General features: G+C 35.1%; 1 protein-coding gene across 10 annotated transcripts in view; it reads left to right on the top strand.

Moving 5' to 3' along the window:
- zdhhc14 (zinc finger DHHC-type palmitoyltransferase 14) overlaps positions 1–16,816 on the top strand; it is a 66,404-nt gene extending 49,588 nt beyond the window's left edge. For 2 of the 10 annotated variants that reach the window (XM_003215775.4, XM_008123533.3), the window contains exons 8-9: positions 666–768; positions 13,164–16,816. In XM_003215775.4, the coding sequence (XP_003215823.2) occupies positions 666–768; positions 13,164–13,520 (460 nt within the window). In that variant the 3' untranslated portion in view covers positions 13,521–16,816. Of the gene's footprint in view, positions 1–665; positions 769–6,644; positions 6,704–7,476; positions 7,533–13,118 lie in introns of all 10 variants that reach the window. The other 8 variants (XM_003215774.4, XM_008123522.3, XR_507731.3 and 5 more) reach the window with 7 other exon arrangements.
- Positions 16,817–17,419: the final 603 nt, after the last annotated feature.

Below are 17,419 nucleotides of genomic sequence, written 5' to 3'. Positions count from 1 at the left end.
CAGTAGTGGACATTTCTAGACATTGTTAACATATGCAATGTTTACTTCAAAAATATGTGAGGTGGCTTGAAATGAATGTAACATTCAAACCAATAAACAACAAAAATTGAATGAAAGAATTGCAGTTTATGCCAGTGGTATTATTGTATCTTATCCCTAGGCTTTTAAAAAAACTTATTTCTAATGTTTTAAAGTTTTACGCTTCTGATCTGTGACCGTAATAATAAAATTCATTTATTCGCCCCTAGGCTAGTAATAGAGGCAGGCTGCTAGTAATGAAAATTAGCTCTGTCGGAATACAAGGCAATATGGAAGGGATGGCTTGGGAAATTGCCTAGGCCTTTTTGACCTGCAGTTTCTCAAGCTAGTCCTCCATATACTGCCTTGGCTTTGAGGACCAACATGGGCATTAAAGAACTTTCCTTTTTTCCCTGCCTACAAGTATACTTATTGGAGAATATCAGAAACACGGCTAATAAACATGAAAAATAGAAACATGCTCCATTGTTCAGTGAAGTGGTCAAAGTTATTTTCATGGGTGGTATGATACTTCCTGAGTAAGTATGGTATGATACTTCCTGAGTGAAAGTTATATTCCATTAAAGTCGATCCAAAAAACTATATAATAAAATTTGTTTGTAAAACCATGTTTTATTTTTCTGTAGCCTAATTGACAGAAGAGGATTTGTACAGCCAGATACTCCACAGCCAACGCCTCCTTCAAATGGCATTACAATGTATGGGGCCACACAGTCACAGAGTAACATGGTAGGAACCATACCATAATACTCAGCAAGATCCCTGTGAATGTTTCCCTTCTCTGCTGTCTTGTGAACTAATTCTGTCGCTAAACTAACTGAACACTACTGATATTCTCTAATAGAAGTTTCCCCTTTTTTATACAATATAGTACGATATCAAGATTTTTGTAAGTACTAAAGCAGAAAGGGAGCTATCTAATGAGACCCCCCCCAAAAAAGACCCAAACCCTGATTATTTAGTAGATATATAGACTGTGAGATACACATTACAGCATCAAGAGAAAGTGCCAGGAAGAGTTGCCTCCTTTGCCAGAAGGGCATTCTGTTTTCATAGATGCACTTTAGATATGTGACAGCATGTTTGTTCCTTTTTAAATGTTCCCAAACACTGTTTGCTGCTTGATTCATTTCTGCAAAACTCAGCATGTCAGGATGAGTGAATATAGAGAATTCTTGTGAATGTGAAAATGGCCAATACTTTATTACTGAAATTTTAAACTAAGCAGTGTTTTAAAATAGTACCAATATTGTGTCTTCTTGAGAACAAAAGACTTGTTTTTATGCTCCAAGAATTAGTCTAGGAAAAACTGAACCGAGAACCCTTTTTGGAACAACTACTTTTAACATGTATCTCCAAAGATAATACGAGCATTCCTATATATTTTTTGGCTTTTTAGATTTCTTGCCAATCTTTAAGAAAAGGAAATAAATTTCAGTCCCAAACACGTTTTGCACTCAACTGAAGCAAAGGAAATAAATTTCAGTCCCAAACACGTTTTGCACTCAACTGAAGCAAAGGCATACTTTTTGTAGTTGTTTGAATACTCTTCATATCCTATGATGATTTTTAGAAAAGCATTGAGACTCACGAGTAATGATGAATGCTCTTGTTAAAGGTTGCTTCGTTTACCTTAATTTTTTGTGGTATTTCTTATCACTGTCAGTTCCTTACATATTAAATACTGGACAATTTGACAGACCCTAATAACATCCTTCATATCATTATTGAATGTTCATTCATAATGCAGTCCTATAGAATAGTTCCCATGACATTCATTGTGCCTCTTTCACCCTTTAAACCGGGTACAAGATTCCTACTTGATTTTTCAAAGCAGTGCTGAAAGTCTTTCTTGAAATGTAGTAGCCCCAAAATGGTGAGTTGCTTACTTGCCATATTTTGACATCACTAGTCCTTGATGAATCTTTATTCTGGATCTTCTGGTCACACAAGTTGTAGGAAAACTTTTAACATTTTGTAGGCAGACGTTCTGTGTTGCCCTTTTAAAAAATAGATCTCTAATAGAGTGTCAACAAATTAATATATTTTAACTTTTGACTTCAGTTGTCAAGTTATTCTGTTGATACTTACATTATGACATTTCCTTTTCTGCTATAATTTTACTTTCCTGCTTTGTGATATGGTTGGAAACAAAGTCAAAATCCTGTAGTTCCAGGAACTGAATACATACAACACCATGCTCACAAAGGAGAGATTGAAGCTACCCATATTGTCTACTTCCTCTCTCACAGTCTCCTTCAGATGGTCTGGGATTATTTTTCTTGAATGTTAGTATTGCTATTCTATCTAGTCTAAAGCTTGCTTTACTATTTCTCTGCCATTATCTAGATTTGGCTTTCTGGAAAACTTACTCTTTGTCTTTGTATGCAGTACCATCTCACCTTCAACCCCAAGTTGTCTCAACAGTTGAAGGAGTTAAAGTGTGTGCTTGAGAGCATCACCACTGGATAACAAAATTAAGTCCTATTCAAAACGTAGGCCATCTGGCCAAGGTTTGTGTACTGCCACTTCTCCTAGGTCATGGGGGGGAGGCCTGAAGGCTCAATTGGTACATGCTGAAAACTGAATTGGTAAATTGGAAATGGAAAGCTCCACTGGTGCTAGCAAAAGCTTTTAAAAAACTGATAGCTGTAGGGCTGGGGAGATAATTTTCAACTACATAAGCATTAAGCAGGTGAGTGCTTGCCCATCCTCTCCCTGCCTCCCCAATTCCAAACAGGGACCCTGACAATATCCCCTGAGTGTCTCACTGAAGAGAGGCTGATTTTGAGCGGAATAAGAAAGAGAGTCCTTTCTTCCCCAGTGGAGACTACCCTTTAAAAATCCCTCCATGCCACATTGATACTTTAAAATGCTTTTTTGAAATGCTTTCTATGCTCATTCCAGCATAGAAAGTAGAATGCAAAGTTGCTTATTTCTGCACATTGATCTGAGGCAAGGGGAACAAGGAAGATAGTGAGATGGATGGGGTCCATAAGCCAGAGATTTTCACATACCTGAAAATGTTGTGATTTTCTTTTTGTTTTATTCATATGCTTCTTATGAACTGAAGTAAAATTCACTCTGAAATAGTTGCTTGCATCTGAGATAGCACATATTGATCAACTTCTATTCCAGCTAATCAGCATTTTAGCTGCTGTTATGCTTTAACACTAAATACCACATAATATTGTTTTCATTGTTGGCGTGAAACACAGATATTGAATCAAATGGATGTTAGAAAATGGTATTTGCAAGTGCAGTTTATGAGTTAAATTAAAAAGTTCTGTAATATTTGATAAAACTTAATTATTGGATAATTTTTATTCTTTTGTTGAGTTTCCTATGCAGTTGTTAATTAAATATGTAATTGGTGACTAAACCCCTTAAGTGCTTTAAGAGAGATTAAAAAATAAAAAAGACAAACCAGAAATTAAACCAACACAAATTGCAGTCAAAGGTTTCCCCTCCCCCAAATTTAGACTAAAAGCTTCCCGTTTCCCCCTTTGCCTTCTTTTCACCCCCAAAAACACTTCCCAGCTTTGGGTGAGTGTGAGAGCGAAGATTACCCCTTCCCAGTTCAGCTAGATTATGTTCTGTTTGCATAATTCTGCTGTTAAATCTGCCATAGAACCTCATGTACTCATGCTCAAGCAAGAGTTTGAAGTATTATGAGAACAGAAACCATGGATTTATTAAATACTGGAAACATATGAGAATTATTGTAGATAAGTTCTGTTTTTTAAAGAAATGATGTTATTTTTAATTTAAGCTTTATTTTATTCTTTAAAAATATTTTATAAATTTTACCTAATTATAAATGACAACTAAATTAAATGCATACATGTTAAAAGCTACATGTGAGATTTTTTAAAAAGCCTAAGCAACCTCAAACAAATTCTAGAACCTTTATATGATTGCTGAAACCAAATAATGTGAATGACGGGCATTTTGCAGTTTGTCTCTAAAGAGAAAACACCAGACCTGGGAATCTAGAGGTCATTATGAGCTCAAGGATTCATATGATGCTGTCCCATATATCCCTCATTTCATACATTGAGTCCCGAGAGTATTGAATAGATGGCACGATCAATCAAAAGACATTGCCAAGTGTTCTCTCCCCTTTCACTAATGGGTTTTCTGTGATTAAAAAAAGAATATGCAGTGAGAGAAAGATGAGAAGTGAGAGAATCTTATCCGGAAACACTTGCGTATAGGATCACATACATTTAATTCTTTTTCATGGTTTCTGTAAGTCACACAAATGGGGTTACCTGTGTATATGCAGTGTATCATTTGGAACCTTCTAGGATTCTTACGTTATGTTTTGGAGATAGCCCCATCCATTTCCCTACTGATTACTGACTACTGATTAACTCATAAGATGCACTCCACTCTAAAAAGTTCAGTTTCAGTCACCTCCAGCAATTATCAACCAGGAGATTTTCTTGGAACAAATGAATTTCAATATCTAGATTTCAATACAGTCCTGTTTCTGGACATTCAACAAAGGCCCTCTACTTTGCCTGTTCTTCATCTTCTAAGAAGTCTTATGTGACACCTAAGTACTGGCAGCAGCATCCTGTGAAGCATCAGCAAGAACTATCTCAGCTTCCTCAAGAATCACAACCTTGTTATCAATTTGCTTTCTTTGTTTGCACCACCTTTTCCCAACAGGCTCTGGAAATTCCATCATGCTTGGAATTACTTTATCTCAGATTCATGGGTCTTAGACATCATAGAGTAGTGTTATGCAGTCAGATTCTGGAAGCCCAACCCCATAGGTATCTTCCAGGTTTCTCCCACTTTAACCAAGCTAGAACAGAAGATGGATGCCATGTTGTTTAAATGCACTCCATAGAGCCTCTCTCTTCTACATCAGAGGTTCTTCCCCCATCACTTCAGTGTGACTAAGAAGGGTGGGGTGATTGCTTTCTATCCTGGACCTTTGAAATGTCCAGAACCACTGCATTTCAGTTTATCCTCCCCCAGTATAGATGAACAATTGATTTACCACATTGGACTTGAAGGATGCATAGTTCCACGTCATGATCAGGTCATACTACCAACAATTCCTCTGTTTCACGATAGGAAGACATATGTATTGCTTCTGCATCCTTTACACTGTGCCTCATGTGTTCACTAAATTTTTGTTTGTGGTGGTGACTAAGCTGCTGTTCCCTTGATGTTGTTTGTGATGCACATATGCATTAACTTACTTTCTATCATTTGTCTGACTCTGAAGCTTCTTAGTTATCTAGGGCTAATCATAAATTTTGGGAAATCTCATCTGGAACTATCTCAGCGCATTTGGTTCATCAACATCCTTTCTCTGGGAGGACAGGTTCAATGTCATTCAGAAAGCTACCATGTGTTGGCCTCACAATCAACAAGGGAATGCCAAAAACATTTTGTTCATTCTAGGGTTCATTTCTTCTACTATTTGTATGCTGCCATTTGCCATGAGGCCTCTCTAAGCCTGGCAGCAAAAGACTGAGCATATAAGGCAATGTACCAGTATATTGTTTGCTGCTTTCGTGGATGGATTCAATGCCCATGCAGTGAATGGAGAGTTTATGTGGAACTGTGCTGATATGGCATGTGGAAAGTTAACAGGGCTACCACCAGAACATATTAATAAGAGCTTCAAAAGGTTCTGAATGGTTGATTGCACAGGCTCAGGTGATCTCACCCATAAGGGTGAGATCACAGATTACCACTCAAAGAACTATGATCCCAGATTAGCAGAAGCAAATCATACTTATCAGCTATTTGTAAAAGCCAGCACATCTTCTTTATGAATCAGATTAATACTGCATTTAATTGCAAATCAGTATGTTTAAATAAAATATGCCCAGTATGTATGCAAGTTTGCTGAGATTATTTTTAAAGCGAAGCTCATTTAAAATAGTAATTTTAATTTTGGTATTTTTATCATTTAAATTGTGGAGGATGTACTCATACTTTAAACAATTCATATTTTAACATTGATTTGGGAATTTTATAATCGGGTTTTGTATACTCCAAAATCTAGATGCAGATTTCTAAGTGTGCTTTCATCAAATCCAATTATCTAGCAACAGTGTCATATGATGAATCATTACTACTGTAGCTTTTTCATTCTTTTGTGTCTCTTAGGCATCCTAGGCAAAATTCAATAAATTATATTAGTCTCTTTAGATGGGGTTTATCTTACTATTTGTTATTGTTGTTAAACATTCTGTGATTCTGTCACTTTGATGTGCCGTTGCCTTTTTTCCATTTCATCACAAATAAAAATTGTTTTGAAAATTCAAATGGCAGTTTCTATAGCAGCCCTTATAGGTGCCTTCTTCTCTTCTGGAAATTTTGCTCTAATCTTTTGCAGCAATTTGGGCAAACCATTTAGCATAGTTCTTTATCAAGCTTTTTAGTGCTAAGTCGATATTTGTGAAATCTTTCTGTTGCATCTGATCCACATCTAGTCTATTCATGTTCTCTAAAATTATAATAGTGTATTGAAAATCAAAACTTCATTAATGTACTTCGAACACACGTTGCTTCACTTCCTAAATGTTGCAAAGGTTTATTTTATGTTTCTCTTAATATTTCCGTTGTTTTAATAGGGGACTGAAGTTAGATTAACCAGGTGGTAATTGCCAGGATCACCCTTTCCTTTTTAAAGGTTGGTAGTATATTTTGTTTTTCCCCTCTTATTAGTTACATCTTCAGTTCTCCATCACTTTTTAACTGTTTTGTAAATTCATTAATTCCTTTACACCATAGATAATTGCCATGAGAATCTAGAGTCACTAGTTTTCATTTTCCCTAAACACACCAATCATCTTTTCATTAGCACCTATGGCCGCAATCCTCAATAACTTTAACAAAATCTCATTGATTTTATAGAAGGATTACTATAGTGACAATGTAATAGATTTTGATATGTTGCAGTGTTTTCTCAGTTCACAAATGACTCACCTTTAAAAAAATAAGACATTTCTGCAAAAGAAAGCATTTTTCACCTTTGTAAAAATGTTTCCTCTTTGCCTTCTAGTTTTATATAACACCCTTTTATGAACCTGTAATAATTTCATTTACTTAGTTCCAGCTATGACAGCACCTCATTCCTCCACAATATTCATATTTTATTATGCACAAGAAAATTTTCATGGTTTATATTTTACAGTTTTATATTTGTAATGTTTCAAATTATGTTCTGATTTTGCATATTTTCTTCATTTAGATGGTGCAAACATAATTCTTCCTCATTAACTATGGCTAATATTTATTATCATAATTATCTAGTAAATTCTCAGTGCAATTTACATGAAATGCAAATGCAAATCAAAACATTAATAAAACATCAAGATGAAAAAGCAATTGATCATGGTTAATGTCTGTGTCAGTGTAACCTTTTGCACATATGTACTTACTCCCCTTTTCTATATCATGAAGTCCGCTTCTAGGTTTCTTTCAAATAAACCAGCTTGGAGAACATTTTAAAACGCTAGGTAAATATCTCTCATTAACATCCTGCTTTTTATTTGGCAGCACTAGATCAAAGACATTTCTGTTTTGGTTTTCACCTAGCACATTTCTGAACTGTCAGATCTCTGCTTCTTTGTACCTTCCTTCTACATGTTATTCCACTGATAATTCATGCCACTGTCCTACTAAATTATAACCATCAGTGCAGCATCCCATTGATATAAAGCTTATCTAGGTTATAGTTTTGCCACTTCTTAAACAGATAAATGTATTGTTAAGTTAATGTTTAATTATCATTCTCCTTTTTTGGTAACGGCTGTATCACTCAATAACTTTGCTCTGTTACCCCAGACACAGCCTATATTTATAAATGAGTGCTCTTAGATGTTTCAGGGGGGAAAATTAGATTAATAGTTATACTTCTGTGTAGATAAGAGACATTTAAAGCCTCTGTTGTAGTTTGGGGGTGGGGGTGGGCATAAAATAATAAGCCCAAATCTTCTGGAATGCACATATCTCCTAGTATAGTTGTATTGAATTGGATCACTATACAAGCTGGTGTACAAACCACTTGCACAAGAAATGAAGCATTTGGTTTCATAATTATTTTTCACAACCACTAAATAAAAAGTATATAGTTGACTTTTGCTCTACATTATGAGAAACTACTAGCACATGAAACTTGTGATAACATTCTCACATTGTTTGATTCAGACCATAGTTTTAAAACCATCAAACTGTTTCTGACTAATCTTTTAACCAAAGACATCAAAAATACTCTTTACCCTCAAATTTACATATCTTAACTTACATTCAGTATTTGTCTTTTAGTGTATGGATGTAATATTAAAATGTATATTGAGAAATAAATGTTACATTTCAATAGAATACATTATTTTGAAATCAGTTTTGTTGACAGTGTTTTGAGATTGAGCATCTAACGTTTCTTTGATAAGCAGTAGACATTTTATTCTGAAGATGAATAGATAAGACTAATGTATTAAAAACTGTACTTAACTAAAGAGAAATCAGCATAATACCAAGTTACAGATTTTAAATCCTGCAAAAAACGAAAAGTACAAGCTTAGCATGCTTCGGTTGGGCATATATCAGTAATTGACAAGTTTTTAAATGCTGTTTTTCTTTTTAAATGTTAGTGTAACAGACAATATGTGGTCACCACAATTTAGCAGTTATTAAAAGGCTGGAATTGTGGTTATTGTTAGGTGCCTTAATCCAATTTTAGTCTTAACTAGACTATATTCATAGAAAAATGAAACTTACATAAATATTGACTTAGCAAAGTTCCAAGTGAATCAGCATGTCTCCTTGATTTGGGACTAAGAGTTGGATAAATATATTACCTTGTTGTCCTCCAAATTTGACGACAATCATAAAGGCACAGGACAGCTAGATCAGTGTAGGTCACTGTCATGGTTCATTCTCTTTTCTGCTGTTATCCTTCAGTTGTTTCATTTTGCCTTTTGTATTGCCTCTCCAGATGATAGTTTAAAAGACCCCAGAAATAATTGAAAATTGGTTATTTATATTTAGGTTCATTGCAATTTGTATTTTATGACAAGAGCTTATAAATCACATCCATTCACACCACATTATTGCTGCTGTCCTTTCTATTTTGTTTTAGGATCATGTAAATGTGAATTGCTGAGCATATTTAACCTAAATTTTCTGCTCTTTTTGTTCAGTATGTGTGTCTTCTGTTTTGTCTCTTCTTTCATGAACTGGCAGCAATACCTTCACTATGCAGTCTAATGTTTAAAATGGCAGATCTTATTGTTTCTTGAGTTGAAATGTCATGTGAAGTGTACAAAGGTGGTATGTCTGATGTGAACTCGTGTGTCCTCTTGACCTTGGAACTTCGCTTGACGTGTTGCCTTAAATAAGCATCCTGTCAGATCTTTAGAAATGGTAAAGATCACTTCCTCCAATATCTGTTCGTACAGGAATTGTTTGCAGCCTTCCTGTTTCTTCAGGAATTAGCAAGAGTAGTACTTACATTTATGAGTCCTAAGAAGGCATCTGATAAGGAGGCTTTTTATGAAGATGGAACCTTCTGAAAGAGCAAATATAGGCAGTTGCTCATAAGAGATTCACTCAACATGAAGAAACTGCTACTTTATACATGATGATTGCAGACTTTGGAACTCCACCATTTATAGATTTACTATTCCGTGGGGAAGCTGTTTTCATCTCAAAGAAGGAAATGTTATTTTTAAAAATCCAGTTTCAGGGTGTCTTATTAATGCATTTTTATTTGTGCATTTTTATATAATGATACATCTTTTAGTGAACCTTCATTGGCTCTTGTAAATTGAGGTGGATGTTTGATGTTCATGTTTTAAGTTAGATATAATTTCTCTGATAGTTTTATTTAACTTTGGGTGTCATGTTATAATGTGTTTTTATATGTTTGGTTATTTTGCATTATTATGTTTGTATTTGTTATTGTATTGAGGCATTGAATGTTTGCCTTTTTGTTTGTTGGAATCTGCCTTGAGTCCCCTTGGAAAGATAGAGGGAATATAAATAAAATCTTATTATTGTATATCAGTGATTGCCAACCTTTGGGCCTCCAGGTGTTTTGGACTTCAATTCCCAGAAATCCCAGCCAGCTTGCCATCTGTTAGGAAGTGTAGGAGCTGAAGTCCAAAACACCTGGAGGCCCAAAGGTTGGTGCCTCAAATGTTTCTGGATATATTTGACCTGATGATTCCAAAAAATAGCACAGTTTTTCACTATCAACTCTAGTTTTTGAGATACATATGCTATCTACCAATTGCCATCTGCTCACCCATAGAAAATCATGATAATCACATCCAAGGAACTAGAGTGATATGGTCTATCCAATGAATTTTCTGAATCCCAGGAACAGGCCTGAAAACCAAGGCACCAATATTCTTTGTTGGATTGTGTAATCATTTAGGGCTGCTGGTGTAATAATTTTTAAAAAGTACTCTTTAGTAAATATTAAGCCTAGCTTTGCACTCTGAACCACTATTTCAGTCTGTCGGTAGTAAGTATACTTACAAATGGAACATTTTTAATGTCTGTTCTATTTTTGCAAAAGATTTATTTATTTGCCCATTTAAAATATTTGGTAGAATAATTATTATTTGGGCTGCTTGTCAAAGCAAAAAGGGATGCTCTCTTGTAAACAACTGCAATTTGAATGTATCAAATATCAAAATATCAAATGAGATTTTTTAATGTATAGTTCTGATACCAACTTAAATACTGTCCTGGACTGAGACTGACATACAGTGAATTGTATTAACAATTAGATAATTGAAAGGACTTGGATGACATAGTAATCAAAGGGTGCCAATAAATCCCCCCTTTTACAAAGGAAGTAATTAAATAACTATGGGATTTTGCATGATAGTTTGCTTGTTACATTGTTTGAACACAGATGTTCAGTTATTTTCTCTTTCAAGAAACCATCAAACATCCCCAGGGTTTGCTTTAGGCTTCCTCTTGTGAAACAAGTGAAAGAAAAGTGGTGCATTCAGAGAATAATGTTTCATTTAACTGTTCCCACTCCAAGCACAAACAGTCAAGCAGCTTGCAGCAGCATCATATTTGTCCATGATAAGCCAGTGTGCATGTATTGTGTTGAATGTCATTTAGTGTAATAACAAACGACAATTTTTAAAATGTCAGTAATTAATAGCAAGTTTCAAATACAAAATATACATAATCAAATTAATGAAATACTAAATGATACAAAATACAATACAGTATGAGGCTGCAGTCGCACAGCGTATTAAACTGCTAAGCTGCAGAACTTGCTGACTGAAAGGTCGACCGTTCGAATCCTCAGGCTGGGGTGAGCTCCCGTTGTTAGCCCTAGTCAGGAGGGAGGTAACAGCACTCCATACAGTCATGCCAGACACGTGACCGAGGAGACGTCTATGGACAACGCCAGTCCTTCAGCTTAGAAATGGAGATGAGCACCACCCCCAGAGTCAGACTCAACTAGATTTAATGTAAAGGCGAAACCTTTATCTTTATCTTTATGAAGATGTATGTGTATTTTGGTATAAAACAGCAGACTACTAAGCATCAGTGTCTTTTTAAGAAGTTAAAGACTGAGATTTAAGAAATGTAGACATGAAGACTGCATCAGCTGTGAATAGAGAATGTATATTTGACAGTCTTATGTCATATGAGGAATTTTAAAGACCATAACCATTATTTTGTATGTTCTTTTGCTTTTGACAAAAATAAAAAGGGATATACAATCCTTATACATCAACCTGTATCAAACTCTTAAGAAGATAAATCTTTGTAATTCTTCAATTTATCTATTAACCAACGGAGATACATGTCAGTGGTGTATAGTACAGATTGTGATTTACTGAGAAAGTTTTTGATTCACACTAGTATTGTCTTAGAAATTGTACGAAATGTGTTCTGGAACTGTCTCTATACAAACGCACCCAGGTATTTTTGTGGCGTTTTACCCCATAAGACACCATGAGCTGCCTTATCTCTGTCCAAAAAACAACAGTGATTTGTCTCTTCTAGATACCTCCAGAAGCAGAAATTATTCTCTTAAAGTGTGTTTCTTCCAGTATTAAACATAAAAAACTGTGTTTCAGAAAACTATAGTTCTATTTCTAAACATACTGAATAGTAGACTGTTGGAAAAAGTAAGTACAGGTTGAAGTTGTTTTTAAAGAAGCATATTATAAGTTGCAAATGTATAAACATCACACTGTTCTGTTTTATGACAGTTATATAAGTGGTTTGATAAGGTTTTGAGTTGACTCCTGTAGTGACAACTGTAGTGTCATTTTAAATTCTATCAATTATTTGATAATGCTTACCAGTGCTATGGACAACACATAAGCTAAATTGGTTTTAAGCAGCTTTATTCATTATTTATTTATTCTTTAATAACAGACAGAGGAATGAATTTGATGGCTTTGTTTGTACAAGGTTTCTCTCAGTTTTTCTTCCACACTGTGCAGGATGGGCCCACTCAAGACTTGCAGTTTTCTGAAATATTCTTCTTCGCTTAGATCATGCAGTTCCTCTAATGCAACATTATCAAACAGGATATTTGCTGGAGAGCTCATCATGTCCTCTGTATATCAGGCATATTGCTAGAACCATGAACTTTGAATGTTATCACACATAAAATGTTATTGACTTTAGTATGTTCAGTGTAAGTGTAAAGTGGACATAAGGGAATGGGTGTATTCCAGGTGCCGTTTGAAAAGCACTAAAACTTTATGCAGTTGTTCAAACAATGTCGAATCAAAAGTGGCTACAAGACTTGCATAGAATAATAAAATACAGTTCTACAGTAGGAAAAGTCACCCTTATGTAATATTATCATCTTTGAGACGAATGAGGGTTCTGTCTCTTACACACAGCAAATGCTTGCTCAAATGAATATTGTTACCTTCTTGGAATCTAAGATGTTGTGCATGATCTCTTTGTCAGTTTAACAAAACAATATTACTAATACTTCTCTTCTTTCTCTTCACACCTCATCCCTATTTTTTCCTATATCTTCCCATTTCTGCCTGCCTTTCTGTCATACACCTTTTATGTTATTTTGGCATCATTCAATTCTTCAGTGTGATCAAGATCAGTGCATTCAGAGCACTAAATTCGTTTTGCAGGCTGCCGCCACACCACTCCTCCAGAGCGAGTCCAGCATAAATAGCGAAGACCTACGTTTACCCGGAAAGACTTCTATCAGTGCTCCCTGTGCCACATTAACACTAGGGCAGCCAACACCACCACCCTCCTTGCCAAATCTTACGTCTGAAACAGGTTTGGCAGACATGATACCATTAAAAGAGGACCTAGAGAGTCACCAATTCCTTACTCCTGAGGAGGCTCCATCACCGCCTGGGATGCTGGCAATTGGGAGCCCTATGAGGCACAGCCGGACCATGCATATCCTCAGCTTGGCCAGCCAAGACTCTCTGCATGAAGACTCAGTTCGTGGCCTTGTCAAACTCAGCTCAGTCTGAGCATTGTTCATCACAACAGACCTAATAGACCTTAATTAATCAACAACTGAATTTGCAATGCCACTTTTGGACTTTGTAGTGTGTATGTCAACAAAATGCTGCTGTATAACGTCTACTAAAAGGACAGATTCTTTTTGCTCGGTGGAGTTAACTTCATTTCATATTCAGTTCTTTTGTGGCTTCATTTCAATGGTGAAATTGACTAAATAGCAGAAATGTACATTAAATTTATTTGATGATTAATGGCACTTGGCATCTTAGGATCCTGGTACTACAATGTTGATTATTATAGTACTTAAAAATTACTGGAACTAAGCACCCTATTCCATATTTTATGAAGTGCTGTGTAGTATCACACTTGTAGTGAGATGGGCTACCTTTTTCATGTTACTGTGCAACCGATATTTAAAGTGGAAGATTACCACTCATTTGATACAAACCAGTAAAGGCTTCAGTTGTGGGTTTGCATGCCACGCTACAGTGTATGTTACAGTAGTGTTGGTATTGAGAGAAAGTGCTGTTTTATTATTTGTGAGTTCCAAAGTGCTGTTTTCATGTAAAAGACAGTACAATGAACTAATGGGCAAACGTTTTTTTAATCAGTAAGGTGTTTATAAATAAATGAGCTGGTAGTACTTCGGATGTGGAGAGTTATCATGCTTTGCATATCATGTAACTTTTTCTGAATTGAGATATTGTGTCGTGCCATACCATGAATTTCTCTCCTCTCTTATGCTCACTTGTCATTACATTAAATAGGAACAGCAAATAAAATAGCATCCTTCATTTCACTGAATGTATGTAGAATTATATTCATACAGCACAAACAAGATAAATAACTTCTTGGAAGATTTTTTCAATAGAATGATGCAATTAAGAAGTCCAAAGTAAAACCTAAACTCCAATTATGAATTGTGAGGGGTTTTTTTGTATAATGTATGGTTTTGTAAAAATAAAAGATTGTCAAATTTTAGGATACAGTATACCTACAAGTTGATCTGAATGTTGGCTAGATTCTGACATTCCCTTCCATTCACAAAAGGAATTTTAATCTCATAAATAGAATGGAGGGATTGCCGTCAATTTCTCTATACAACCCCTCCAAGCTTTTCTTCAGAGGGGTGGCAGACTGTCCAAAATAGCATAGAAGTAGTGCAGATATTGAGGCAACTGACCGAAAAATGGCTCCCTCCCTTTTTTTCTTTGTTTGCAGGAATCTCCACTAGATCAATGGGTTTTGCATTCACAGAAAAACTTGTCTGGATCCAACCCAGTATCCCCTTTGGAGGCCCATAGCCTTGATAGCAAGAAGAACCATTCAAGTAGGAGGCTTGCAAGGTGAGAATGCCAAGGTCCTATACTTGGCAATGGAAGATAAGTCACTGCAATATACCTAAGCTATATTTGACTGATAAACTGCCCATCTCAATATAGTCATTTTAGCTATATTTTTGTTTTTAACTTAATTTATTATACAGAATTATTGGATACTTTTAATTTTAGATTAGGAAAAATAGTTGAGACTTAAAGAAAGCAATTTCCCCTCAGGGATAGCCTAAAAGAACATACAATGAGAATACAAACGTGCTTGTGCCCCTGCATCTTGTCTGTCTTTTAAGATGCTAGGACCTGCAATAATCTTTTCTCAGGACAATATTTAGTGCAGAGATTTTCAAAATTTTAAGAGAGTAACTACAGATGACTAATTTGAAAGGTAGCATTGTGTAGACATTGAATTTGTTGCATCTCTGAGACGTGGAGAAATACAACTCAAAGAAGAAATAAAAGCACAATGTTTTAATTGGAATAAGGCCATGTCTAGTCCAGAAATACCAGTTGATATCCTGGCAAGAAGCTACATACTGTGTACATTTATATAGAAGATATTATTTTTGGTGTAGGATAATACAGGCATCTACGATGATTGCATGTATAGAGGAAAAATGATATAAACAGATCCCTCATTTTCTCCCCATTTTGCAGAAAACTATGCATGCTCTGCTGTTATCTGATTGTAAGCCATTAAAATGGTTTTGAGCCGTTAAAATGTTTACAAGCTCTCATATAAAGGGACATTGCCTCTTTTCCTGTGTGACCTCATAGGATAAAATCCTTCATACAGTTTTCCTTTACCATATGCCTATTCCAAAGAAAAAAATTACCTTTTAGATGAATTATGTTGGCATAGATCATTGATTTCTGTACTAATGGGAGTTATATAGAAAAAGACTGAACAGTTGTAAGTACTAGTGTAACAGCCATAACCTCATTGACATTTTCAGTGGAGGTCAGTGGCGTCACATTTTCAGTGGAGGTCAGGGGTTTTTTAAAAATCCCTACATGTATTGTAATGTAAGTTTCATGGTCTCCATAAAACAAACACCTCAGAGACAAAAAAAAATTCTCTAATCAGGTATTTTTAAAGTTTATGAGCTAATAATGTCGTGAAATGTGCAGTAATATGTCATAGAATTATGCAGCCCATTTTGGAAATTGAGAGACCTTGATTTCTTGGGTGTCTAACCTTCCTATCAGAAGCACATTTTGCCATATTTCCACTGAGGAAAAGGAAAACAGTGAAAAGGAAGACTGTCTATTTTTGAGCTTATTTCATTAAAGCAAAGTGTTTTTGACAATAAAAGTAGAAAAAGAAACGTCCATTTTTGCAGCCCTTCATGAATACAAAATCAGTTTATATAAATCTCAAAACATACATCAGTATTTGATTAATTCTGTATATCTGTTTAATAAAACACATTTTCATATTTTATCATTTTTCCAGACACCAGAACACGGAGCCTCCATTCCCAACAGTGTAGAAAAATCAACTGTGATAAATATTTTACTCCCATAATCATTTCACAGCTGTGGCACTTACACAAAGAAGTAGAACTGTTTAAGGATTCATGTGATTACAGTTTCATTGAGACATTTCATTTTTTTAAATAGGGGCAGTTGGATACCCTTATCATTCAGAAATAGCATCATGCATGGCATACAAAATATGGTCCAGGTAGAACTTTTACTGTGGCAGAATGTCAGAATGTCATCATACAAGTTGTTTTCCTGTCCCTCTCTCTTTAAGCTTTAAAGCGCTGCACTGCCACATTAGAATTTGTTGTTTGGTTTACTTAGCATTTAAGGGAAGAAAATGTTTGAGAGAAATAAAGTACTGTGAATACCTATTTTAGAACAAATTTATTATTTCTGTTTGCATTGATGTACAGTAATTTTTTGCTGTTTATAATATTTTTGAGTTTGTGTTGAAGAATAAAAATACAGCATTTTTAAGCATTCTTTTATGTCTTAAGATGCTTTCTTTAGGTTCAACATTACTGTACCTCTCTTCACCATCCTTTATTTAGTTGTTTGTTTTACTTATTATGTATGACCTTTTAGATGTTTTACTGTTGCCCCCTGATGACATCTGCTGGAAAACAATGGAATTGAGTATGTATTTCTTTTAATAGCAGCTTTAAGTGTTTAAGTTCCCCTTGGTTTTCATAGGCTGGTTTTTCTAGTAAAAAGGTTTGGTGTTTAATGAATTTTAAACAAAGCTTAACACATTTCACCACTCAAACATTCAGACGGCTTCATCTATTTCTCCCATGTTGGAAATTATACATGATTGAACCATAGCAGTTGAAGTGGTATCAAACTGCATTAATTCTAAACTATAGATGCACCTGTATTCTCCAGAAGATTCAAAATATTTTTGTTTACTTATGCAAAGTTTATCTGAATTTTCAAAAAATTCAAATGTAAATATGTTAATTTTAAGCAATAGGCTTATGGAACTGCTCTTTTTATGGTGCACGAGCTTACTCATATTCTTTCCATGTTATTTCTACCTGATGCAGCAATGTTTCCATTAAAGAAGTAAGGCTTAGGAACACATC

This window comes from Anolis carolinensis, chromosome 1 (genome assembly GCF_035594765.1).
Source record: "Anolis carolinensis isolate JA03-04 chromosome 1, rAnoCar3.1.pri, whole genome shotgun sequence".
Taxonomy (NCBI): domain Eukaryota; kingdom Metazoa; phylum Chordata; class Lepidosauria; order Squamata; family Dactyloidae; genus Anolis; species Anolis carolinensis.
This window is presented reverse-complemented; position numbering and strand designations above follow the sequence as displayed.